Source organism: Lissotriton helveticus, chromosome 3_1 (assembly GCF_964261635.1).
Source record: "Lissotriton helveticus chromosome 3_1, aLisHel1.1, whole genome shotgun sequence".
NCBI classification, from domain to species: Eukaryota; Metazoa; Chordata; class Amphibia; order Caudata; family Salamandridae; genus Lissotriton; species Lissotriton helveticus.
This window is the reverse complement of record NC_136061.1, coordinates 396268350-396293651: the sequence shown is the minus strand read 5'-3', so window position 1 is coordinate 396293651 and position 25302 is coordinate 396268350. Positions and strand designations below refer to the sequence as shown.

The 25302-nt window shown below is 46.7% G+C and overlaps 1 protein-coding gene across 1 annotated transcript in view; it reads left to right on the top strand.

Annotated features, from left to right (window-relative positions):
* Window positions 1-815: 815 nt before the first annotated feature.
* The window catches only part of SERPINF1 (serpin family F member 1), a 61406-nt gene continuing 36919 nt past the window's right edge, over window positions 816-25302 (top strand). The window contains exons 1-3 of the mRNA XM_078680152.1: window positions 816-1074; window positions 23601-23686; window positions 24487-24685. Coding sequence (XP_078536278.1) covers window positions 23609-23686; window positions 24487-24685 — 277 coding nt within the window. The 5' untranslated portion in view covers window positions 816-1074; window positions 23601-23608. The remainder of the gene's footprint in view (window positions 1075-23600; window positions 23687-24486; window positions 24686-25302) is intronic.

The window sequence follows — 25302 nt, the reverse complement described above, 5'->3', positions numbered from 1 at the left end:
GTCAGCGTCTGACAGGGGGCTGTCACATAGCTCGCATCACATGTGCACACGTGTGCTTCCGGGGTTCCTTATACGTGGCCTCTAGAAGAAGCGAGGGCTCATCTTTCACGTGTGATTGGAGTTTTTTGTCCTTTGGAGAGGGGGCTGTTATGGGGGGGGGGGGGGGGTAGTGAAGGAGGTGTAGGGGTTAAAGACTGTTCTTCAACTTTCTTAAATATATTCTAGGGCCATCCAGTCATTAAGGAACACAGGAGAGGGGGCGTGATGTAATGCGGTCACGGACGCCTCTCGCCCCATCTTCTACCTTTCTCTCCGCAGCGCCCTCCGTCTACCCACATCTGTTCAGCCACTCCCTCTGGCCGCCCCGGCACTCTCGCCCTCGGTGTCCCCATGTCTTTTCCCCTCTTTAATAAGCGTGCCCTCTAACCCTCATTCTGGCATGCAACTTCCTTTTGTGTCGCACAAGTAGGCTCAAGCGGGGCACGAGACAGAACGTGCGCCATTGTGTGAATAAGCGCAGCATAAGAGACAGAATTACTTTATCTCTGTCTCTTTCACCCTTATTTTACCCGTCCATTGTGGTTTCCTTTCTTCTTTTTCTTCCTTCTGTACAACTCCTCTCCTCATCCACGCTCGCCCCCCCCCCCCCCCCCCCCCCGCCCCCTTCATTCCTTCTCTCTTTCTTTTGCTGACTTCTGATCTTTTCTCGGTATCCAGTCCCTCTCTTACTCGTTGTCTGCACCCCCCTCCCCTCCTGCCCCCCTCACTTTCTCCCCTCCGCGTGCCTCAGCCTCTCTCCTCCCTCTTGCTCGGGCTTGTTCGCGTCCCCTGGCTAATCCCTCAGACTGAAGCTTGTCAGAGGCAGTTCGGACCGGGCTCCCACGTCAGCCAGCCCCACGGGCGGGGAATAAAAGGGTGAAGGGGACGCGGAGCACCCGAGGGAGGAGGCACTGCCGGATCGGCCAGCCCCGGGAAACGGAGAGCAGCGCGGTCTGGGGCTCCAGGGAGCCTGCGCCTAGAAGAGATATTGAAGAAGAGAGGTGCTAGGTCCCGAGGAAGGGAAGTGACTCGCAGGTGAGTAACGCGGCACTTGACTCCTGTCCTGCACTCGGGGATCAAAACGAAGGGCCTTATATAGACGGGTGGCTCAAATGTAGCATTGGACTGCGTAGAGCTTGGAGTATGCAAAGCGACCAGATGACTCCATGCTCGAACCCTGTCCTTTTATACATCAACCTGATGCATCCTGGGAATTGTATTTTTGCTTGATTTTTAACTAATCTAACTAGCCTAACACAACTGAGAAACTATCTTCTAAAATTAAACCTCAATTCTGGAACATGGGGTTTCTGGTGACCTTAGGTAATCAGGTTTTTAGCATTAAATGAACTTCTCACTTGACTTTACCCATCAGTGCCTCACACTTGGTTAGACTGGTTAGAGGGACGCTGACACGTCCTTCCCTTGCAATTATTGGCCTCTCCACTGAAGGCTTCTCTGTTAAAAGAGACAACAGAGAAGTGCCTATTCCATTCCAGAGCTCTCAAGTTTGGAGTTTTCATCTCGAGATCCGTTCCCCGTTTTCTCCTCTATAATATCGGGACCACGAGTCCAGAATGCAGAGCTAAGACCTAGACTAGATGAGCGCCTCATACGTGGACCTGGGGCGCGAGCCGCTGCACCAGCGATGGCGCGTGCACGCCAACCGAGAGCGCCGAGGGGGCGGGCGGACACCACCCGTCAGCATTAGGAGTTCTCAGCACTCTGGTTGTGGGGCTCATGAAACTTTTTGAAAGGACGGTGCGGCATTCGACCTGATCTAGAGCGGCAAGCGGGGATCAGGCTTGGGAAGGACAGTGAGGAATGGACGGGGGACGGGACTCGACACGGGGGTGCTGCGCTGGTGGTTCTGTATCCTGACATACCATACGCCAATGAACGTCCGAATAAGGAACGGGTCCACCGGCCGCGTCCTCTCCGCAGCATCTCTCCCTGTGGTCGGGTTGGAAACTATTATCTGTGAGCGCAATATTCAAAGCCCCAGGCAAAAGTGTCTGTCCCAAGCATTTTCTGAAACAAACGAACCACACACAGGGCGATGCCCCCTGCTGAAGGCGAATAAACCGTAACGTCTGACCGAAACTCGGCTGCACTCACAGGGCACGAGCCTCCATATCCTGCAGCACCCATCAAGCTCGCTTGTTTCCATGTTCACCCCCCCCCCCCCCAACTCTGGCTTCCTCATCTCTATACGAGCCGGAGCCTCCTTTATTCTATACCGATTTCCTCCCTCAGTCTTAACCCTACCATGCTCCCTGTCCCGAGGACTATTCTTGCCTCTCTCCTCTCTCTCTCTTGTTCATCCCAGAGGTACCCTTCTCTCTCCTCCCAGTCTAACATTCCTTTCCCCTCTCTTGACCCCAGCATCCACGCCTCTCAGTGTATCCCACGCAGATCTCTCGCCTGTTCATTGTCCGAGACTGAGCTTTGACCCCCCCTCTCTTTTGCCTCAAGCTGACCTCTCGACTCTCTCATCTGTGCCGCCTGCTCTCTCTAAGTGTCTTCTGTCCTTGGCTCTGCTCTTTCCATTGTCCCAGAGTGACCCCACTCCTGGCCTCGTGCCTCTTTCCCGACTCACTGTCTTTGTTCCAGCCTGTCCGATCTCCTGACCCGCTGTCCCAGGCTGACCTCTCTCTTGCCCTATGTCCTGAATGTCCTTTCTCGTGTCCTTAGCCCCCGGAGTACCTCCGCACCCTCTCTAATGTGTCCTTGCCTGACATCTCACCTGGCCTTTGCCACAGACGTTGCTCTCTGTCTTTTTATCCAAGCCTGCCTTCCCACCTTTAATTTATTCCAGACTTACAGCGCCCTCCTTTGGCAGGGTTTCCTTCCCTCTGACACCCTGCACCGTGCACTCCTCGTGTTTTTTTTAGGTCTGGCATTAGCCAAAGCCTTATTGTAAGTTCAAAATATATACAATAAACACGCACACACTTACTTAGAGGGGCCGCCAGTCAGCCCACTCCATCGATTGGTCTGCTAGAGTGTCATTCACATTTGGTTTAAGTCCACTACAGCATGGGGCAACGTGTGCTTTTATATTAAAATGTATACATTTTGGCTTTTAGACAATGTATGCTGTAATGCAATGTGTAGAGGAGGGTGGATCTGCACACCTGTGTCAGACAATCTTACTCGATACTTTATTCACTTTTGTGTAGTTTAGTGTGCTCTCTAGTGCTAAGGGTGTGTGCCCTGCTCCCTAATTGGTTACAACTGTATACATATGAGCCCAAGGAAAACCCTGGGCTGCTAGAGGCACAACAAATGGGCCGTAGGCCTTATGTGAAGTAGACACAAATTCGATCTATACATTTGCTGCATAAGCAAATAACATTTATTTTCAATGTGTTGCAAGTTCATGAAAAAACATAAATAACATGTAGATTCATGTTGCACATTTATGTAAAATACATATGCGGGTTCCTATGTATTACCAGAGAATGTTCAATATCACATAATCAAATACATATATTAACCACTTGGAAGATACACATAAAAGAATGTAACAATTAAACAATTAAGGTTGATATCCAGAATCCCAATGCATTTCGGGTTTAACTTAAACCCTTCGTCAGGGGGTATATTGAGGGAGATGAAAATCAATCTTGAAGTAACAGCGTCCAGTAGTGAAGTATCTACGGGATATAGAGGGAAGTGCACGGCAACCGCCGCTTATCAGAAATTGTACTGCCTCTATTGGAAGGACCATTGGTATAAGTCCAGAAAGCCGTACGTAGTCAAGTGTAGCAAATGGCTCCGTGAGCCCGTAGACAAAAGATCTGTTGTAACAAACGCCGTCACCTTAGTTCCGAGGTAGGAAGCGAGTCCGCAAAATGAATCTACATGTTACTTATGTTTTTTCATGAACTTGCAACACATTGAAAATAAATGTTATTTGCTTATGCAGCAAATTTATAGATCGAATTTGTGTCTACTTCACATAAGGCCTACGGCCCATTTGTTGTGCCTCTAGCAGCCCAGGGTTTTCCTTGGGCTCATATTTATAAAGTAATGCAATGTGTGTCATCATACAAAAAGCATTCAGAAAGAAACTAAACATTGGCAAATACATAATGTCCACAGCCAATGTCAGACATGTAGATCTGGTGTTAGCTAAAAAAAAAAATATTTTACTAAAAGTATATGTATATTATATATATAGGGGCTTTCTGGCAGCCCTCTTCATCCATTGCTTTGTTAATGTGTCATTCATATTTTTCTTCATCCGACTACTGCAAACCACATGGACGCATGGGTCAGAAGACTTCAGTCATTGGGCAACTTCATTGTGAGTGACAATGTTTTTCCCTTTCACAACGAGCACCTCCACACACAAAGTAGTTCCTTTCAGCGACAAAGGCTAATAAGGGAAAGTGTGCTTTCTGAGACCAAAAAATATTTGTGCTTTTAGGCACTTTTTTTTATTGGGCCAGCATCTACCCCAACAATAACGTTTTTCAAAAACCTTGACAAAAAAGCACACCTTGACAAAATCAAAAAAGTAGACAGGCAACGCCAGACCTAATGACTTTGCCAATGCTTGTTTCCTTCAGCCCCTCGTTAATGCTTACATTTAGTAGGCTAATGGTCCCTCCAAATGAACGCAGCACAGAATGGATCTTGATTGTACTACCTGATCCCAACCATAACATCTCCTACCATATATCCAACAGATGCCACTAATCGGCATTCAAAAACACACACAAAAATCCGTTACAACCAGTTACTTCACACATGTGTGTCTACTGAGCAACAGGAACAGTGTAGCAGCCTCTCCCATCAACCACAAACAATATTCACCCACAAGCCATTCAAATTGGCACATTGACCTAACATAGGATATAGCCATTCACCCTTCTGATAGCACATCTTCACCAGCCAAAGCAGACTCCGCCTGTGATGAAAACCTTGGGACCACACGTTTGAATAGAATATGTTATCATATTGGAAGTTGTAATAATAATAATAATGAGTTTTATATAGCGCCTGGTTACACTGAGATCAGTGTGTCCCCGCACTTGTTGTGGCTCGCCCCAGGTAGTCAGACAGATCAGTCCCTCCAGCTCTCCCCTACTAACATCCCCCCTCTTTAACCGGAGGGAAGAGGAGGGTTTTCAGTTGTGTCCGGAAGCTGTATTCCGAGGTTTCTAAACGCATTGTGGATGGCAGTCTATTCCAATGAAGGGCTGCCTTTACTCGGAAGGAGCGCCCACCCACCCGAGCCCTTCTGAATCTAGGAACCTGCACCAGCCCCTTCCCGGAAGATCTCAAATCACGTCCCGGGATATAGGAGCTCAGCAGTTCCAGAAGATAGGATGGCCCCTTCCTCTGCATGATACGGTGGCTGATCAGCAAAGTTTTATAGAGCACCCGTTCTTTAATCGGAACCCACAGTCTGCACTGATAAGGGACTGCTTCATTTTCAATTGACTGAGAGTTGCCTTCCCGATTGGTGAGTCCCCATAAAGACAAGTAGTGAATTCTTATATGTATATATTATATCTTTCTCAAAAAAAGGGGAGAGGGAGAGAAAAGGATATATTCAGGTAGGGTACCTCGACTTCTCCTGGGAATCTGTATCTGCATCATAGGATGCTAACCACTCCAAACAAGAGTACTATATCCCTATTTCAAACCTATAGGGTGGATGAATTCACTGCTTGTCTTCATGGGGACTCACCCAATCAATCAATCAATCAATCAAAGCATTTATATAGCGCACTACTCACCCAGAGGGTCTCAAGGCGCTAGGGGAGGGGGGTCCGCTACTGCTCGAACAGCCAGGTCTTGAGTTGCTTCCTGAAGGCGAGGTGGTCCTGGGTCAGGCGGAGGTGGGTCGGGAGGGAGTTCCATGTCTTGGCAGCGAGGTAGGAGAAGGACCGTCCCCCTGTGGTGGCTCTTCGGATGCGGTGGACGGCGGCGAGGGCGTGGCCGGTCGATCGGAGCTGGCGTTTGGGAGCGTAGAAGTTGAGGCGACTGTTGAGGTACCCTGGGCCTTGGTTGTGTAGGGCTTTGTGTGCGTGGGTGAGGAGACGGAAGGTGATTCTCTTGTTGACCGTGAGCCAGTGCAGGTCTCTCAGGTGTCCGGAGATGTGGCTGCGACGGGGGATGTCCAGGATGAGTCGTGCTGAGGCGTTCTGGATCCGCTGGAGTCTCTTCTGGAGTTTGGCGGTGGTTCCGGCGTAGAGGGAGTTGCCGTAGTCCAGGCGGCTGGTGACGAGGGCCTGGGTGACCGTCTTCCTGGTCTCGGTGGGGATCCACCGGAAGATCTTACGTAGCATGCGCAGGATGTTGAAGCACGACGAGGAGACCGCGTTGACTTGTCTGGTCATGGAGAGGGAGGAGTCCAGGATGAATCCCAGGTTGCGTGCGTGGTCTGTTGGTTTGGGTGCGCTGCCTAGGGCGGGGGGCCACCAGGAGTCGTCCCAGGCAAAGGGTGAGGATCCCAGGATGAGGACTTCCGTCTTGTCCGAGTTCAGTTTCAGGCGGCTGTTCTTCATCCATTCGGCTACCTCTTTCATCCCTTCGTGAAGGTTGGCTCTGGCGGTGGTGGGGTCGTTGGTGAGGGAGAGGATCAGCTGGGTGTCATCGGCGTAGGAGATGATGTTGAGGTTGTGCTGGCGTGCGATGGCTGCGAGGGGACTCATGTAGACGTTGAAGAGGGTTGGGCTGAGCGAGGAGCCTTGGGGAACGCCGCAGATGACTTCGGTGGCTTTAGATCTGAACGGGGGGAGGCGGACTCTCTGTGTCCTTCTGGCGAGGAAGGAGGTGATCCACTCCAGTGCCTTCTCCTGGATTCCGACGTTGCTGAGACGCTGTACTAGTGTACGGTGGCAGACAGTGTCGAAGGCCGCGGAGAGGTCTAGGAGGATGAGGGCTGCTGTTTCTCCGTTGTCAAGCAGTGCTCGGATGTCATCGGTGGCTGCGATCAGGGCGGTCTCGGTGCTGTGGTTGGCCCGGAATCCAGACTGCGAGAGGTCGAGGGATCCGTTCGTCTCGAGGAAGGCGGCCAGCTGCTTGTTGACGGTCTTCTCGATGACTTTTGTAGGGAACGGGAGCAGCGAGATGGAGCGGTAGTTCTTGAGGTCGGTGGGGTCGGCTGATGGCTTCTTGAGAAGAGCGCTGAGTTCGGCGTGCTTCCAGCTCTCTGGGAAGGTAGCGGTGTCGAAGGAGGTGTTGATGATGTCCCGCAGGTGGGGTGCGATGACAGCGTCGGCCTTGTTGAAGACGTGGTGGGGGCAGGGGTCGGTCGGAGATCCGGAGTGGATGGAGTTCATCGCGCGGACGGTGTCTTCGGTGCTGATCGGGGTCAAGGCGCGGAGGGTGGTGGTGGGGGGGGTGGTTCGGACGTGGCGTGCGTCAGTTGAGTGCTGAAGCTGTTGTGTATGTCCGGGATCTTGTTGTGGTAGTAGGAGGCGAGGGAGTTGCAGAGGTCTTGCGAAGGGGTGATGTCGTTGTTTCCGGCGTTGGGGTTGGAGAGCTCTTTAACGATGTTGAAGAGTTCCTTGCTGTTGTGTGCGTTGTAGTCCAGTCGTTCCTTGAAAGCAGTTTTCTTGGTGGCGCGGATGAGTTGGTGGTGTTTTTTCGGGTGGCGAGCTTGAGGGCAGTCATGCTGTCCGGTGTTGGGTCTCTGCGCCAGGTTCTCTCGAGGTCTCGGCAGTTCTTCTTGGAGCTCTTGAGTTCGTCGGTGAACCATGGGGCTTTCTTGCTGCCGGGTCTGCTGGGCGGGGTCCTCAGGGGGGCGAGGTCGTCTGCGCAGTCGCTGATCCACTGCGTGAGGTTGTTGGCCGCTTGGCTGGGGTTCGTTGCGCTGGTGGGTGGGTTCTTGCTCAGGGAAGTCGCGAGCTGGTCGGCTGAGATCCTGTTCCAGTTTCTGCGTGTAACCTGTTGCTGGTGGTGGTGGATCGTGGTCCTTCTGAAGCTGAAGTGGACGCAGCTGTGGTCCGTCCAGTGGAGTCCGGTGGCGTGGCTGAAGGTGATGTCCTTGTTGGATGAGAAGACGGGGTCGAGTGTGTGTCCGGCGTAGTGGGTGGGGGTGGTCACCAGCTGCTTGAGTCCCAGGTTGGCGAGGTTGTCCAGCAGGGTGGTGGTGTTGCGGTCGTTGTTGTTCTCCAGGTGGAAGTTGAGGTACCCGAGGAGGATGTAGTCAGCGGAGAGGAGGGCGTGTGGGCTGATGAAGTCAGCGATGTCCTCGCTGAATTGTGTGCGTGGTCCCGGGGGTCTGTAGATGAGGGTGCCTCTGAGGGTGGTCTTGGGGTTGATGTGGACCTGGAAGTGCAGGTGCTCGGCGGGTGCGAGGGAGTCGTCGGTGTTGGTCGTGATGCTGATCGAGTTCTTGTGAATGATGGTGATGCCTCCTCCGGTCTGGTTGATACGGTCCCTACGGATGATCTTGTAGCCGTCTGGGATGGCGATGGCGATGTCGGGCGCTGAAGAGGCATTCATCCAGGTTTCCGTGAGGAAGGCGACGTCTGGTGAAGTTGTGTCGAGCAGGTTCCAGAGCTCGACGGCGTGTCTGTGGATGGAGCGGGTGTTGAGCAGGATGCATTTCAGGTGGCTGCTGCTGTTGCTCGTCTTGGTCTTGGTCGGTGCTGGAGAGGTGCAGGTCCGGATGCAGGTGAACTTGCAGGAGTGGCAGCAGAAGGGTCCGTGGGGGCGTCTCGGGGTGGCTCGGTAGCAGCCCGGGAATCTACCGGCGTTGAGTGCGTAGAGTTCGGTGGCGTCGTAGGTCCGGCGGGTGGGCTGGTTATTGCGGGGGCCAGGGATCCTGGTGCTGGGCGCGGTCCAGACGCGGACAGGCGCAGACGGGCTTACCTTTGGCGCGCCTTCGGCGCTCAATCGGTGCTCCCGCTGCGCGGTCGCTCTGGGGGCGTCATAAGAAGGGGGACGGGAGGGTGGGTCAGCTGGGCGTCGGTCGCGGTTCGGCCAATGGGCCGGAGGTGGGCGGGGCCTCTGTGGAGCTGCGGCGGGAAAAACTGGCGAGCGGGCGGCTATGCTGAGGCTGGGCCGCTCGGGGGGGCAGGGGGGCATCGTCGGCGGTAAAATGCGGCAAAAGGCTGGCTTGTCAGGAGCAGGAGGCGGCAGGAGGAGCAAGGGGGTGACCCGGCCTGGTGAGAGGCGCAGCGGTCACTCCCGAGCACTCCTTGCTGTCCCCTTAAGAAGGGGGACGGGAGGGCGGGTCAGCTGGGCGTCGGTCGCGGTTCGGCCAATGGGCCGGAGGTGGGCGGGGCCTGTGTGGAGCTGCGGCAGGAAAAACTGGCGAGTGGGCGGCTCTGCTGAGGCTGGGCCGCTCGGGGGGCAGGGGGGCGTCGTCGGCGGTAAAATGCGGCAAAAGGCTGGCTTGTCAGGAGCAGGAGGCGGCAGGAGGAGCAAGGGGGTGACTCGGCCTGGTGAGAGGCGATTCCGTGTGGCATTCTTCATCATCAGTCCTTCTCCCTCTGTGACCACATTCACCGGGTGGGCTTTACCCCAGTTTTGGAGGGAACACTTTGATATTACCAAAAACAGATCTTTGAAATGTCACCTGGATACTGGTTTATATACAGGCAGCTGGTTACAGAACATCTCTCTGCTTATCTGCTTATTCCATAAGGATCTGTCCAGGGTATTATGCCAACTTCAGTGTCTGTCAGCATTGCATTTTTGATGTGATCTAGTGCAGCATGTACCTTACTTCGGGTTGGTTCTCCAATTAACCAGCACCATTAGGCTATTACACATGGACTAAAATATACCATTTAACACCCAGAGATCAATAAATACTATAAGATGCCCAAACATGATCAGACATAATTGTATGTTGAATATGTTAAGGTGAATGCCTTTATGAAAACAGTAACCTATTTCAATGTAATTGTCAAGTTTCTTAAGTGCATTCCTTTTGGGTCACTAGCTTCTGTACGCACACATTCCATAGGTATATGTCCTCTGTAGGGGAGGCTCTTTCGATGTAAAACGTGGGATTTGTCAGGCAGCTTTTGTAGGTGTAGGGACTGTGAAATAGATGTCTTTAATACATATCGTCTTTAGGGAAATTCTACTTAAGTATATAGGGTTTAAATGCAGTTTCTACAGTTAACCACCCTTGTTAAGGGCAGTGCATGTATATGTGTACATCCGCTCAAAAGTAATCTCTATACACATGTAAGCATCTTTACGGGTAGTCACTATAGGCAAATATGCTTTGCCTATCGGTGCAATGTATATTGGTCTATATTCTATGTAAGAATCGTGTAAGGTTGTAGCTTTTGTCTGTAGGTGACATATGATATCTATATGTAATAGAGGCATAGTTTTCGTAATGTTAGTGTATCTAGGTATATATTGTCTATTAGGACAGTTGGTATAGGTTTACATTCCTCATAGAATCAGCAGTTTTGGAGTGTATCCCCCACCAGAAACCGTTTCTATTGGTTTATACGTCCTGTAGATGCGGCTCCTATAGCTGTCTACAGAACACTCGGTAGGGGCAGTTGCTGCATGTGTACATCATTCATAGAGAGTATCCTATAGGTGTGCATCCTCTACAAGGGCAGTTCTCTTGGATCTATCAGTCCGCCTGTGGGGCAGCCTTTTATAGAAGTATACCATTAGTCTGTAGGGGCCGGAGGTGATTTCCCTGAGCCGCTCTATGCAGTTTTAAAGAAGGGATGGGGTGTATTATCTGCACTTTGCACTGCTTCTGTCAATGTTGTGTTTATTTTTCTTCTGCTAATCTTATGCAAACAGCAACCCTCTGATTAGTGGGTCTGGTGTTGCTGAGGGTCGCCGTCAATGCCGTCCCCTTAACTGTCTGATAATACTCAGTGTACTTTGGTTCCTGGTGTCAACCGTGAACCCCCCCCCCCCACCACTGCCCCCCCTCACAGATGTAGGTTTTCTATTAACAGCACCGTTGGCCCTGCCTCTGGCACCAATTGAGGGCTGCCCATGCTGTGCATTTATTAACCATAAGTCACAGTGGACACAGAGCCATCAAGGGTCAAAGGGACACACTTGCCTAGTGGGAGACGTCCAACATTGAGAACGCCATGATGGGAAACCTGTCTGCGGTGGTGCACTGTTCTGGTGACCCGTCCTCAGTGATAACTTCGTGTACAGAATAGTTCTCTCCATAACACAGACCGAACTGTCCTTTGGGGCTGAAGGCATGTCACTGATGCAGAGTGCTCTGGTGGAGGTGGGCGGACAGAGGTGTCCTTTACCCAAGGGGTCCAGGCAGGGCCGGGCAGGAAAGTAAAATCAGCCTTGGCAAAAGGCTTGACTCCTTCACCATCAGCTACTAGTACTGCCACCTTTTTCAGAGCAAAAAAGCTGCTCTTTATAAGTTTTGGGGTTCTGGAAGGGCAAGAAGCTAGTATTCGAATTAAGGTTTGTGCTACATGTTTACATCATGGAAACGCACCCTGCTCAGAACACACTCCCCCAACCAGAAGCCTACCAGTAGCATGCCAGTCTGGATAGCCGGCCAGGCTCTGGGTACAAGCTATGTGTGCCCCAGGCGTTCTCCTTGTTACAGAAGTGTGTCTGCTTCCGGCAGGTCAGGCATGCTTGCTTACTAGGGGCAGAAGTGTGCCCATGTCACTGGGGTCCCGACTTAAACATTCCCTGGAACTGAGAAGTGTGCTATGGTGTGTTCCTAGTAAATGAGGCTAGAAATCAGGTCTGAGGCTGAGCCTTTGCTTCTGGGTCAGAGTTGTGCCCCTAGACTCTGGGTAAACATGGTGGTTCCTATTATGGGCTTAGGTCTTTCACTGTCCTAGGATTTGCCTTCAACAGTCTGGAGCATTGTTACCTCATGCCCACAGTCCGTGCGCTCCCATTTTATCGCAGATGGTGGGACAACAATATTGTTTTTCTCTTTGATGTGTGATTGGAGTGGGGTGAGGAAATAGAGATATAATCATTATATTTATAATACATTTTTAATAGAAGCTAGGCATTTCATAGGGAGCGAAGACTATGAAAGATTGTTAGAATTTATTAATGGAGAGAAAATAGCTGGAGTGTCGTATTAGCTTGTTTTTTTTAGGTCTGGCGTTAGCCAAGACCTATTGATTTTACAAACATTATATACATAATATACTTGCCTAAATTGACTTTCAGCCAGCTCTCATCATCCGTTGGTCTGTTGTTGTGTGATTAACATTTTCCTTCCACTCACTTCAGCATACAGCAATGAGCAGTGGGTCAGCCCACTTCAGCTACTGATTAATTTGACTTAATGTGACTGCATTTTGCTCTTTTACATGGATCACATCCACACAAAAGGTAGTTTCCCTCAGTGGCAGTGTTTTTGTTTTTACGACCTCCTTACTACAAGCCCTCATTTCCCCAACTGCTAGGCGAAATGATCTCCCAACTAGTCATCAACCACGCCAGAATCATTATAATTGGAGATTTTAATTATTGGCCCACTAATGTACAAGAGAGTGCCAGCTCCATAGAATTCACTGATCTCGTGTCAGGAATGAACTGCATTCAACATGTGTACGATGCCACTCATATAATGGGACATATTCTGGACCAAGTCTGGACCTCCAACTTAGAAATCTCACAACCATTAATCTCCCCATGTACATGGTCAGACCATCACCTTATCACATTCACCATGGCCTGTGCCCCCCTAACCAAACCCTCCCTTATAGGTAATCACCTGGCTAGAAACTGGAATCTGGCCAATATTGGCAATTTCTGCACACTATTAAAGGCCACATCGCCAACTGAACAGGATTCCTTCTGCAATCAGGCAACAAGCATCAAGCTATGGCTTGAATCAGCTAGTGACAGCATCGCCCCCTTTAAGAGAACTAAACTTAAGTGCCCCCAAGACGCTCAATGCTGGTTCTCCGACGATCTGAAACATAAAAAAGTTGCCATTAGGCAAGCTGAGCGTAGCTGGAGACGGGACTACGTCTCATAAAAAAGCCACTTATGTTACCCTGCTAAAAGACTATAAAAACTCCATCCTCCAGACTAAGGCAGCTTATTTCTCCTCAAAAATTATGAACTCAGCTACTAAGACCAAGGGTATCTTTTCTATAGTCGACAAGCTTGCAGAACCGGATAGAATGATGGCAAAACCTGTCCCCTCACAATCACCAAGTGACTCCCTTAACTCTTACTTCATCGAGAAGATTGCCACCATCAAAGCTAGTATTCCTAATCCCACAACTTCGACTGCCTCCCCTATCACATGCAAAAACTCTCTTATATTGGACCAAATCCCCCTGATCTCTAAGGAAGATTTTTTAAATTTTACTCAAAAAAGTGGGATCAGGTTCCCCCACCAACTGCTGCCCTCCTCATATCTTACAGGAGGCTTTTCTTACCTGCCCAGACCTGCCCCTATCACTTCTGAACAACTCTATCAAACAAGGCATTGTCCCAGACACCTTTAAAAATGCTGAAATTGTCCCGATCCTGAAGAAACCTAACTCTGACCCCTTGGTCCTGAGCAATTTCCACCCCATTTCCCTACTCCCCTACCTAAGTAAAATCTTTGAGACCCACGTAGCGAACTGTCTCAGCTCATTTATTGAGCACTCTCAGTTCCTCGACCCTCACCAGGCAGGATTTAGTCCAGCACACTCCAGAGAGTCAGTCATCCTAGCATTCATGGACGAGCTCAGTAGAGGGGCCGATAAAACCATCACCCAGGCCCTGGTACTTTTGGATCTGTAAGCCACTTTTGACACTGTTAATCATGGCCTACTGATCGATCGTGTCAGTAATGCTGGTATCCAGGGTATGGCTTTAAAGTGGATCTCCTCCTTCCTCTGTAACGGATTTCAAGCAGCCTTGCCAATTCTCGGCCAAGAAAGTGAAAGTGACCTGTGGGGTCCCCCAGGGTTACCCCCTCTCGCCCCTCCTGTTTAACCTGTACATGGTACCTTTGATTTGGTCCTTACGCAAAAGAAGAGTTGAAACTTTCAACTATGCTGATGACCTCCAGCTGGTGTTCGAAATTGACTCTTCTAACACTTCAGTGTCCAACTTTCAATCCACCATGAGTTCCATCAGCGAATGGATGTACGCTAACCAATTGAAACTCAACTCTGATAAAACTGAGCTGATTCTAACTGGAGGTACTGCCAACCCCTGGAACTCTAATTTTTGGCCTCCTCTCCTAGGCAGTCCTCCACACCCAGTAGAATCTGTAAAAAGTCTAGGGGTTATAATCAGCAATGACTTGTCCATGAAACCCCAGATCAATGCGGTGGTCTCTGCCTGCTTCTTCCACCTACGCAGAATCCTTAAGATCTACAGATTCCTGACTACCGAGGCCTTGACCTTAGTCGCCTTCGTTTATTTATTTATTTTATTTATTTATTGGTTTGTATAGCGCTGGAATCAACTCACATTGGAGTATCTCTGCGCTTTGACACCTGTAGAATACCAAGAAATAAATATGAGTGGTAGCTAAATTTCATTTTTAAACAGGATTGTTTTCAATTGTTTCTGAAATTTTAAATGGTCTGTGCATTGTTTAAGTGGCAGAGGGAGTTTGTTCCAGAGAGTAGGTCCTGCTATGGAGAGAGCCTTACTCCCATGTCTGGCTTTCTTAGCCCGAGGTACCTGCAAAAGAGAATTATTGCTGGACCTAAGAGATCGAATGGGGGTATACGGAACAAATTTATTTTTCAAATAAGCAGGTCCTAGGCCATTTAGGCACTTGTGAATCAAGCAACATATTTTAAATTTCGTTCTCTGCCGAACAGAAAGCCAGTGTAATTGGTCAAGAAGAGGTTTGGAAGCAGTTCTAGGAGGGGCATTGAGAACCAAACGAGCCGCAGTATTCTGGATAACTTATAATTTGTCCAATACCCCTTCATTGGCAGCAAGCAGTAGACCATTACAATAGTCAATCCTACTTAAAACTAGTGCCTGGACTAGAGTTCTCCTCACTGAATCAGGCAGAAGAGGAAAAACCTTGCGTAGTAGGCTAATGGTATGAAAGCATGTACCTGAGATATAATTAACATGTTGTTTGAGAGTCAGATCCTGATCCAGACGGACCCCTAAGTTTTTTACAATTGACTTTGGTTCGGGAACAACACCCAAATCGCAGGGCCACCAGTCCGGAGACCAAAGCAATTTAGCTTCCCCAAACAACATTACCTCAGTTTTACTGACGTTACATTGAAGGCAGTTGGCAGACATCCATTGTGCCACTGCCTTCATACCAGCTGAAAAGGAGCTCTTCACTTCAGCGGAGATAGTTTTAAACGGGAAGAGGAGCTGCGTGTCATCAGCATATGACACGGGGATGAAACCGTACTTACGCATCACTCTTGCCAGGGGTGCCACATAGATGTTAAAAAGAGTAGGGCTCAAACAAGAGCCCTGTGGCACCCCTTTGGAGATCTCTACCTCCGCTGACCGATATGCACCCATGGTGACACTCTGGGTGCGATCGGATAGGAAGCTCTTTAGCCAAGCAAGGGCTTTATGTTTGATCCCGGCGTTCGACAACCGTTCTGTCAAGATGGAATGTGACACGGTGTCGAACGCCGCTGATAGATCCAGCAAAACCAGGATCACTGAAAAGCCCCTGTCTTGGTACATGTGTAAATCGTCAGTCACAGATACCAAAGTGGATTCCGTACTATGCCTTGGCCTAAACCCAGACTGGGAATAGTCAAGAACGTCAGCCAGTTCGATATATCTGGATAGATGGAAGTTGACATGCTTTTCAGATATTTTCCCAAGAAAAGGTAACAGTGAGATTGGCCTTAAATTCGTCAATTCCGTCCAAGGAATAGCAGTGTTCTTCCTAATGGGTCTGACAAGAGCTCGCTTCCAATCTTTGGGGACATAGCCGGAAGTAAGAGAAAGATTCACAAGCTGCTCAAAAATGGGGCAAATCTGCCTTGCTAGAGCGGGTATGATCCTGGCTGGAATAATGTCCTCCGGGCTCCCACTTTTAATACTGGTCATAAATGTCAGAATTTCCTCCCCAGAAAGGGGGGAGAAAAATTCAAGAGAACATGTATTCTGTTTCCGCTCAGTATCAGCCTGAGACAATGCTGTCATTGAGGAAACCTTATCAGTACCAGCATTAATTATCTTTTCATAGATATTATCAATTTTTGTGGTGAAGAAATTAGATATCTCATCACACAGCTGCTGGGATGCTATTTCTACAGATTCGCAAGCTGTGGGCTTGACAAAAGATTGCAGAATCTGATAGAGGACTCTAGGGGAGTTTCCAGCCTCAGCAATTTGCGCTGTTATATGTGTTTTTCGTGCTGTCCGAATTGCCCTATGGTAGATAGAGAGTGACTCCCAATATCTTATTCTATCTTCTACCAAGTGGGTGGTTCTCCATCTCTTCTCTAACTTCCTTGCAGAAAGTTTCAAGGTCCTTAGGTGATCAGAAAACCACACTTGCTGTTTAGCGGCTGGTCGGGGTTTGAAATGTCTTAAAGGGGCTATTTTATCAATGGCTGTTTTTGTCGCCTTAGTGAATTTAGTTAATGCCATATCAATATTATCACTAGGAGAAATGGTGGGCATATTAAACTTCTCTTTAAAAGAGCTCTCTGTAACTTTATGCCATTGTCTACGGATAGCGGGTAGTGAAATCTGCTGCGACTTAACAAGCCCAGGAAGTGGAGTATAAAATTCCAGGACAAAATGGTCAGTCCAGCTAACCTGCTCCGCAGGCAGACAGGAGACCAATGAGGAATTAGATAAAATCAGATCTAGCGTATGGCCAGCTATGTGGGTGGGTCCAAAGTTTTGTTTGCTTAGACCCAATAGTGACAAATCAGATTGATTATGCCAACTCACTTTATGTCGGCATCCCGGCATATCAACTTCACTGGTTGCAGTTGGCACAAAACCAAGCAGCCAGGCTCATTTTCCATCAACCCAGACACCAACTTGTCCGTCCTTTGATGAAGAACCTCCACAGGCTTCCGGTGGCTAAATGCTATACCTTCAAGCTGGGCTGTACCATCGTCAAAGCTCTTGCCGGGAATGGCCCTGCATTAATCTTGTCAAGGATCCATCTCTATGCCTCCTCTCATGAACTGCGCTCCTCCAATCTGAATCTGCTTATCACTCCCACTTTAAAACGTAAAAAAACACGGTGGCCTCAGATTCTTATTCCTGGCCCCTCAATTTTGGAATTCTCTCCCTGCTGGACTGAGGTCAGTAACATCCTACGCCCAGTTCAGAACACTCCTCAAGACCCTGCTGTTCTCCCAGGCATATGAGTAAAAGTTTGGTTATTGTGTAACTGTCACCCCTCCCACTCTCAGCGTGATGAAACTGCTTGGTGTAAGTGCGCTTAACAAGTATTTTTAACATAACATAAATTATAGTTAACTTTAGTGATGCCTTTGTGTTTAGAGCCTGAGGTGAAAGAAGAAGGCAGCAGGCTTTATGCCAGATGTGAGCACAGGCCACATCTCGTGCTTTATCAGTTCCTGTCTCTTGCCAATGCTGTTGTAAATTCCTTTTGGAGTATCCCCGACTACTGGTATTTCATAGCATAGTAGACTGCGTCAATTCGAAACTTTTCTGTATTAAGTTATCTTTTTTTCCCTACTAAGCATTCAGTACAAACATCTGAAAACTTCAATATTATGTATGTGAAGTCATAAGGTGACAATTCTTCAGAACACATTTATTCTGGACTCAATCTCACCAATGGTTCTTTAATAAACTTTGCCTAGGACGAAAACCAACCATTATCCTGTTTAATTTGCAGTCCTTCTAACACTTTTTATTAACTTATTTCCTCCTTTTCTTCTTCTTTTCTTTCTTTCTTTCTTTCTTTCTCTCCTTGTTTTGTTTATTTCCTTCTTTCTTGCTATCTATCTCTCTTGCTTACCATCCATCTTTCTATTTTGCTTCCTTCCTTTTCTTCTTTCGTACATTCCTTCTTTCTTTCTTTCGTTCCTTTTCTTCTTTCCTTCCTTTTCTTCTTTCCTCCATCCTTTTCTTCTGTCATTTTCTTCCCTTCCTTCCCTCCTCCCTTCTGTCTTTCATTCATTTCTTTTCTTCTTTCTTTCTTTGCTTGCTTCCTTCCTTAAAGACAAGCGGCTGGCAGCCAATGGCATAATGATTGGCTTTTTCTTAGGTCTGTGTAAGCCAAGAACTATTGGTTTTACTAAAATTATTCTTATGACATAGGTACATAAAAGGGTTTTTAGCCACACTTCATCCTTTTGTCTATGGTTGTCATTCACATTTTTCTCCAACTCACTTGACCATGCATCAAGGGGCAAAGGCTGGCCTGCTTTAGCCATTGGCTGACAACGCTATGATTTACAGCATGCTTCCCTATCACAAGGAGCACATCCACCCACAAAGTAGTTCCTCTCAGTGCCAAAGAGTACTATGGTAATATGTGACAAATGCTTCCCGAACCATAACATTTTACAAAAACCTTGTCAAAACAAAACAAGAATTGCTACAAGTCTGGTGGACAACACCAGACTATCTGATTTGACAATGATTGTTGTCTGATTGCTGTTATTTCAGAATATACCAGATTGTGTCCATTCAAATATTTTTTTTATAAAATAACTCTCTTTTAGAATGCACACAATGAAATGCATTTATAACTGCACTGCTGTATGTATTTTAATTGAGGACTACACCTATATTTGTAAACCAATTTAGTCTGTATGTCCTTCCTGTACGTCTTCATAGTTTACTATCAGTGCTTTTGAATGTTATGATTGTATACATATTTTACACTTGTATTACTAATTGAATCTGTGCAGTGCCGTTTATCTACTTTGGCAACTCTATCTATCTATCTATCTGTCTGTCTGTCTATCTATCTATCTATCTATCTTCTGTCTTTCTTTGGGAGTCTCTCTATCTATTCTGCAAGCCTCTCTATTTATCTATCTTTACAACCTTCTCTATTTGTAATACAATGTACAAAAATGCAATGGCAAGAAGCTGGCAGCCAATAATAGATAGATTGTTTTAGGTCGGGTGTTAGTTTGACTTTTTGATTTTACTAAAATTATGTGTATAACTTAGTTATGTGTGGGTTTTCGGCCAGATTTCATCCATAAGTCAGTTGTTTGTGTCTTTCACATTTTTCTTCCACCCTCAACCCACTTCATCCATTGTCTGACTTCACTGTAAGTTACAACATGTTCCCTTTTCACGAGGAGCATACAAAGTAGTTCCATTTGGTGCCATGAACTTCTATGGTAATGTGTGCCGTTTTGGACCAAAAATTTATATTTTCTTTTACTGAATGTTTTTTAGATTGACAAGAGCTCAGCAGCTTCTCCAACAATAATGTTTTGCAAAAACTCACGTCAGAACAAAATAAGAAAACGGTCATGACTCTACTCACCAGTCTTACCCACCTGTCTACTGTTACCCCCCGACACTACGCACCACCAAAATTTAATGATGGGGATTGGTGCTAGTTTTATGTTGATAGCCAATATTTTGTCTTTGCTCATTATTTTTTGTGATGGTGTATGTTCTATCAAAGTGTGATTTTTTTGTTTTGCACCTTGAAGCCGTCTTGATGTTATTATATATACTGATCTAAAGTACTAAACCAAACAATTCACCCAGGAATAAAAGCCGGCCCCTGCTGCGAGAATGTTAGGACTTATCTCCCCTTTCAGAAAGAGCATAGACAGTATTTCACCACCTCAGAGGCAGCTTTCACAAAGATACATTTATTTGTACTGCGCTGTAAGAGTACGAGAATGGCCTTAAAAGGGTGGTACCTGTAAACGATATTTATACTGTTATTCAGATCTACCTCTTTGGTGATTTTTTTTCTTTCTTCCTGCGTTGTAATTGCAGACACCATTTGTAAATATTATTTCATTCCATAAAGAAATTAACCACTCCCAAGAATCAGTGTTTCCACATTTGTCATTCTGAAGGTCTTTGACAATGTCCCACAAGCCTTGATTTTCCAGATAATGTTTGATGGTGACTTTAGTAATTCTCCATCTACCTACCTGAGGATAAAAGAGTCCACAATAGTGACTGATTAGTTATTGTTCAGGCTCATTGTCCATTGAAAAAGCACTTTACACCAGTAAGACATTTGTCCCAGTTTGATGAATCTGCTGAAAAACCCTACAAAAAGTATACATGCATAGCCACGTGACCTTCAAGCTCTACTAGCCACAGGCCTGTACTGAGGAAAGTGAGGGCAAGAGCACTGAGCACATCTGAAGGCACAAGATGCGGTATAACACAATGCATTATTCAAGCTGAGAAGTTTTTTTCTAAAAGCACTTATCTAAAGTATTTCAGTAGTTGTAGAATTATCCTTTTAAGGTCTCGGCTCCAGATCATAAGCAGACACTGTTTCGAACAGAGACATGCTGTATCTACATCGTGAGCTTCCAGCCCGCCCATTGGCTTCCCATTTGCTGGCAGCATCGTCGCTCCATTTTTCGTCCACCCCATTTGTCAAGGGCCTGCATATGTAATGCCTCTTCCTGTGTTTAGCCCTCCCCGAGCGCACCACCCAACTACATTTAAACATACGCTGTGGGCACTGTAGGGCATTGTTTTGGGACAAGCTTGTTATTTTTCTCATTTTCTTCTCACTTCCAGCCGCTGCCTATACAATGTGACAGGCTACCCACGTACAAAAGCTCTTAAGCGACACACACATCGGTAGAAAGCACTTTATAAATGTTGCAATGCAATAGACAACCCGTCTGTAGGTTGGAGCTCTGTGGCAGTTATGTTGATGCATAACAGCATCTTTGTGCTCCATTCTGCAGTGTAGTGATGCACAGAGGCGTTGGCGCAGAATGGCACTGCAGAATTACATTGTGCACCTCTTTAAACTAGCAGCGGGGGATCTTTGAGGCGCAGCAGTTTTTTGGCATTTTTTGGTCTAGGAAAAGAGCCCCCCATTTATTACCCCAGTACAACAACCCACTTCGCCACCTCCACTTTCTAAGAGAGGCAGCCCCCCTTCCCTGGTGATGACAAACTCCTCCTCCCCTACTGTCGCGCAGAAGCATCCCTTCCACAAATGTTCCACACCGGGCGCCCTCATTACTCACAACTGGATAGACTCCACCAGCCACTCTTCATACTCCTCCTCATCAGAGTTAGAGGTAGCCATCCCTCCTGCAGAGCACCTGTGCGGCGACACTGAACAGCGCATTGTCCCTCCTGCATGTACTATGAGAAAAACAAGAGCCCTATGATAAAGAAATAATCTAATTCCTAGGACAGGGAAAACAATTTGTGTGTAACAATCCTAGGCAATAACAACAACAATATAGAAATAAGGGTTGCAATGAGGTGGACATACAAAAATACACTGTTAAAAACCTATTGGGATTTTAATGTACATTCATATTACAATCATAATTCATAATAACATAATACATATTAGTAATTACACAATAAAATTAAAAACCATAATGGTACACAGCAACAGGTAAACCAAAATTCAAACTTAAACACATATGATTAATATTCAAAAGGTGGCAATTAATACGTCGACGCGCGTTTCGGCGTAGAATAAACGCCTTCTTCAGGAGCCACAAACAATTCTTGTGTGGGACTAGGATATTCTACCAAACAATTGTTTGTATTTTTGTATGTCCACCTCAATGCAACCCTTATTTCTATATTGTTGTTGTTATTGCCTAGGATTGTTACACACAAACCCTCCTGCATGTACTACACAAGCTGCTCCAGCTTTGATGACTGTTGAAACACGTCATAATACCACCCCCATCTTGGAGATCACGTTGAAGAATGCTGCAGATAATGATATATTATTGTTGTCATACAATGCCTAATGCCAGCCAAAATCTTCAACAATTGATATATAATTTTTCTATTACTATGTATTTCATAGATAATGTTAACCCTTAGGAGGAAATAGAGTATGAGAAAAAGTCTGAAACTGGGTAATGCACGCAAAAGTGCATATTCCATAGACTGGATTTCTGTGTGGACTTCCATTGAAAATGTGTTTGTATTTAAACCTATGCGACCTATACCATTGACAATGCCAATAGCTCGGTGCTCAGCCATTGCCAAGACCTAGTGGCTTTGCCAATGCTTGTTAAGTGTTGCATTTCCTTTGATTTGGTGTCATTATTGTGTCCTGTCCCTTTAGTGAGGAGGACCACTCTCTATTTTTTGGTACAGAAATGTATAAGAGAATATGTTGTATTTATGTGTCTTCTGTGTTTTCTGTAGGGTGTTGCCACATTTAACTCGCCAGACAAAGAAGCGTTCACGCAGTTGTAGTGCTGTACAAACGAAATAAACAAAACTCATTGTGTATATAGTCAGCATAGTTGTGGTTGTAAACTTTGAGGGTGTTAATTTGCAGTGATGCATCACTGCGTATGTAGAGAAATGGTGAAAGTCTACCACGATTCCAGAAAGCTATCTTTTGGTAGATGAGCTGTCATTTAGCCCCATACATAAATACATGTTTGTGTTCGTATGCTACCACAAAATAAACATTTCCACAGACAGTGGGGCATCGAGTTCATGAGTCAGAGGTATTTTAACTCCTGGGCCATTGGACAATGAGCTATAGATGACACAACCTACTTCTGGTGAGAATGAACACATGCAATTTCATGTTTGCAGTTACACATTCCCCATAGTTTAAGTATGTTCAGCATATGTCTAGGAAACTGGACTGAAGCCAGGGCAACCACAGACTGTGTATATTAGTTCCACGTAGGTCCACTCCATGAAAATGAATCTTGTATGAATTTACGGAAAATCACATGGTCCCTCCTGGTTCTGTGGCGGACTTTCCTGCTGCCAGCGTTTGGTTCTTGATGAACTACATCGACTCTACGTGTGTACTCTGATAATGCCTTCGTGTGCCTGGGTTATTCACACGCCTCAGCCCATCACAGATGTGTTTGGGATCATTGCTTAGGTCTTTTCAGTACAAACATGATGATGGTATTGGGAGCAGAGGTCTCCCTCGCTGGAGGTATGGCAGGTCCAGATATAAGAGTATCTGTGGCAGTGTGCTTAGGTGCCAGGGGAAGGAATAGATCAGATGTCTGGCTCCATCTTGAGCTGAGAGGGATAAATGGGATACACTGTTCCCATCTTTCTCTTCACATTTGACACATTTCCTTATTGCTGAGGTAGCATCCATTTATATTTAATTGTTTTTCCTTATACACAATGTTTCCTGTAACCCATCCAAATTCTATTAGTTTCAATGAAAGATATACCACCATTTCCTCTTCTGATCTTTCCTGCGTATAACCATCAAGCAAGACACACATTTTTAAATCAAACCCAGTAGGATTTAGATCTTCACTGCGGTGCCCAGTTCTTTAATAAGATGTACTGAGATGAAAAAGTCTACAAAATATTTTAAGTCCATGATATCGCTTTTTGCATTTATATAAAAAAGTATGCATTTAAGCAAAAAAGTTGAATAAAGATTATAGGAGCAGGGATGGATTATGGGAAACTACACTACTTAAGGGAGAGACATGTTAATAAATGAAATGCATCACAGACGCAGTCAACAATCTAGCAGCATTTGAGTTGCTCTTGTTTCGTTGCAGGTCTCAGAATGAAGCTCTTGCTGATCTCCTTGTGTGTGGGGATTCTCCTCTCACCCACCAGCTCGCAAGACCCTGCTGGACAGGAGGTGAGTCTTATGCAGGGTCCTCCCAGGCCCTGGAATATTATGAACTTCCTGGAGAGTTGAGGATTAAGCCCATTTCTGAATGAAGAATTCAAATGTCTATGGTCATTTACCTTGCCTATGTAAAGTGGGACTGCCAAAGTTAAGTAGAGGCTGCAGGGGTCTGAAAGAGAGTTGAAAATGGAGGCGTGGAAGAGGGAGAGATATTGTATTGTATTGCAGCCTTTATATAACATGTACTACCCCAATGTGGGACACAAGGGCCCTTACCTACATGGGTAGCAAGCTAAGCCATGTAGGGTGTGTGGTTGGAAGGCTGTTGGCTTTGTTTTGTGAACCTTTGTGGGATGAGTTTTCATGTCATGCGTGATGACCATGGAGGTATAGTTATCATGTTCTGGGGTGCAGCCCCTAGCAGTGTGGTAGATGATGAGGTGTGAGAGACCGTTTATGGTTTTCAGCTTTTCCATATTGAGACAGTCAAAAGTGATACTGAAATTTGCTGTTTACAACATCTCATTATTTGCTCCACAGTGCTATTGACTATCTTTTAATTAACCCCTGCCAGCTTCATTTGAATATGGATTTCCCCTAGTATTTACCTTCCTGCTTGCCCCACAATTGTGTGACTTAGTATTTTCTTCAGAATATTATAACAGTTAAAGAAAAACAATAAAACCCCTAAGAAAGGAGTGTGGGGGAGCACAGGAAAGCAGTGAGTAGATTTGACTTACAATTTGCCATGGTGATTTACTGTGTGATTCCCCATTTCTATCTCCACACCACACACTTTAACCGCTAAGGAGCCTGAGGTGACTGATCCACCAGCGGGGGAGGTGGAAGAAGAAGATCCATTCTACAAGAGTCCACATAACAAACTGGCAGCAGCCGCCTCCAACTTTGGATATAATCTGTACCGACAGCAAGCCAATAAGAAGTCATCAGGCAACGTCATCTTGTCCCCGCTGAGCATCGCCACTGCCCTTTCCTGCCTATCCTTGGGTAAGTCCACACTTCACCCAACAAATATCTTCATATCTTCCCTGAACCTCACCACGGTTCTCTCTTGCTTGACACAAGCCCAAAAAACCCTGTCACTCCTGTCCTTGGGTAAGTAAGGGATGTGAGCAGCATGTGCCTTCCTGCATTGGCCCCGTTCCAACCTGTTCTTTGCATAAACAGGATTCAGAATTACTTTCATGTCCAACTCAGCATTGTCTCTACACTTTCTAGTATTTCACTGAGTAAGTGATCATTTCACTCCACCAAAATCCTTAGGACTCCCCTCCCTGGGGATCCCCATCACCCCATTCAACACGTTCTTCAATATGTGGTCACTTCACCATACTCTACCTTCATGTTCAATTCAGTGTTGCACCTCCGTCTCCCACCTGTCCGTGGGTAAGTCAACACTTTACCCATTAATGCCTTCATGAACTAATGTCCAACACAGCATCACTCCCCACACTCCACATTTTCCCCCCTTAGGTAAGTCAGCACTTCACCCAACCCACATCTTCTATTTCCCCATGAACATTATCACCCTCTTCAGCTTACCATTGATTTGGTAACTCAGCACTTCACTCAGCCAACATTTCCATACTAACAGCCCTTTCCGC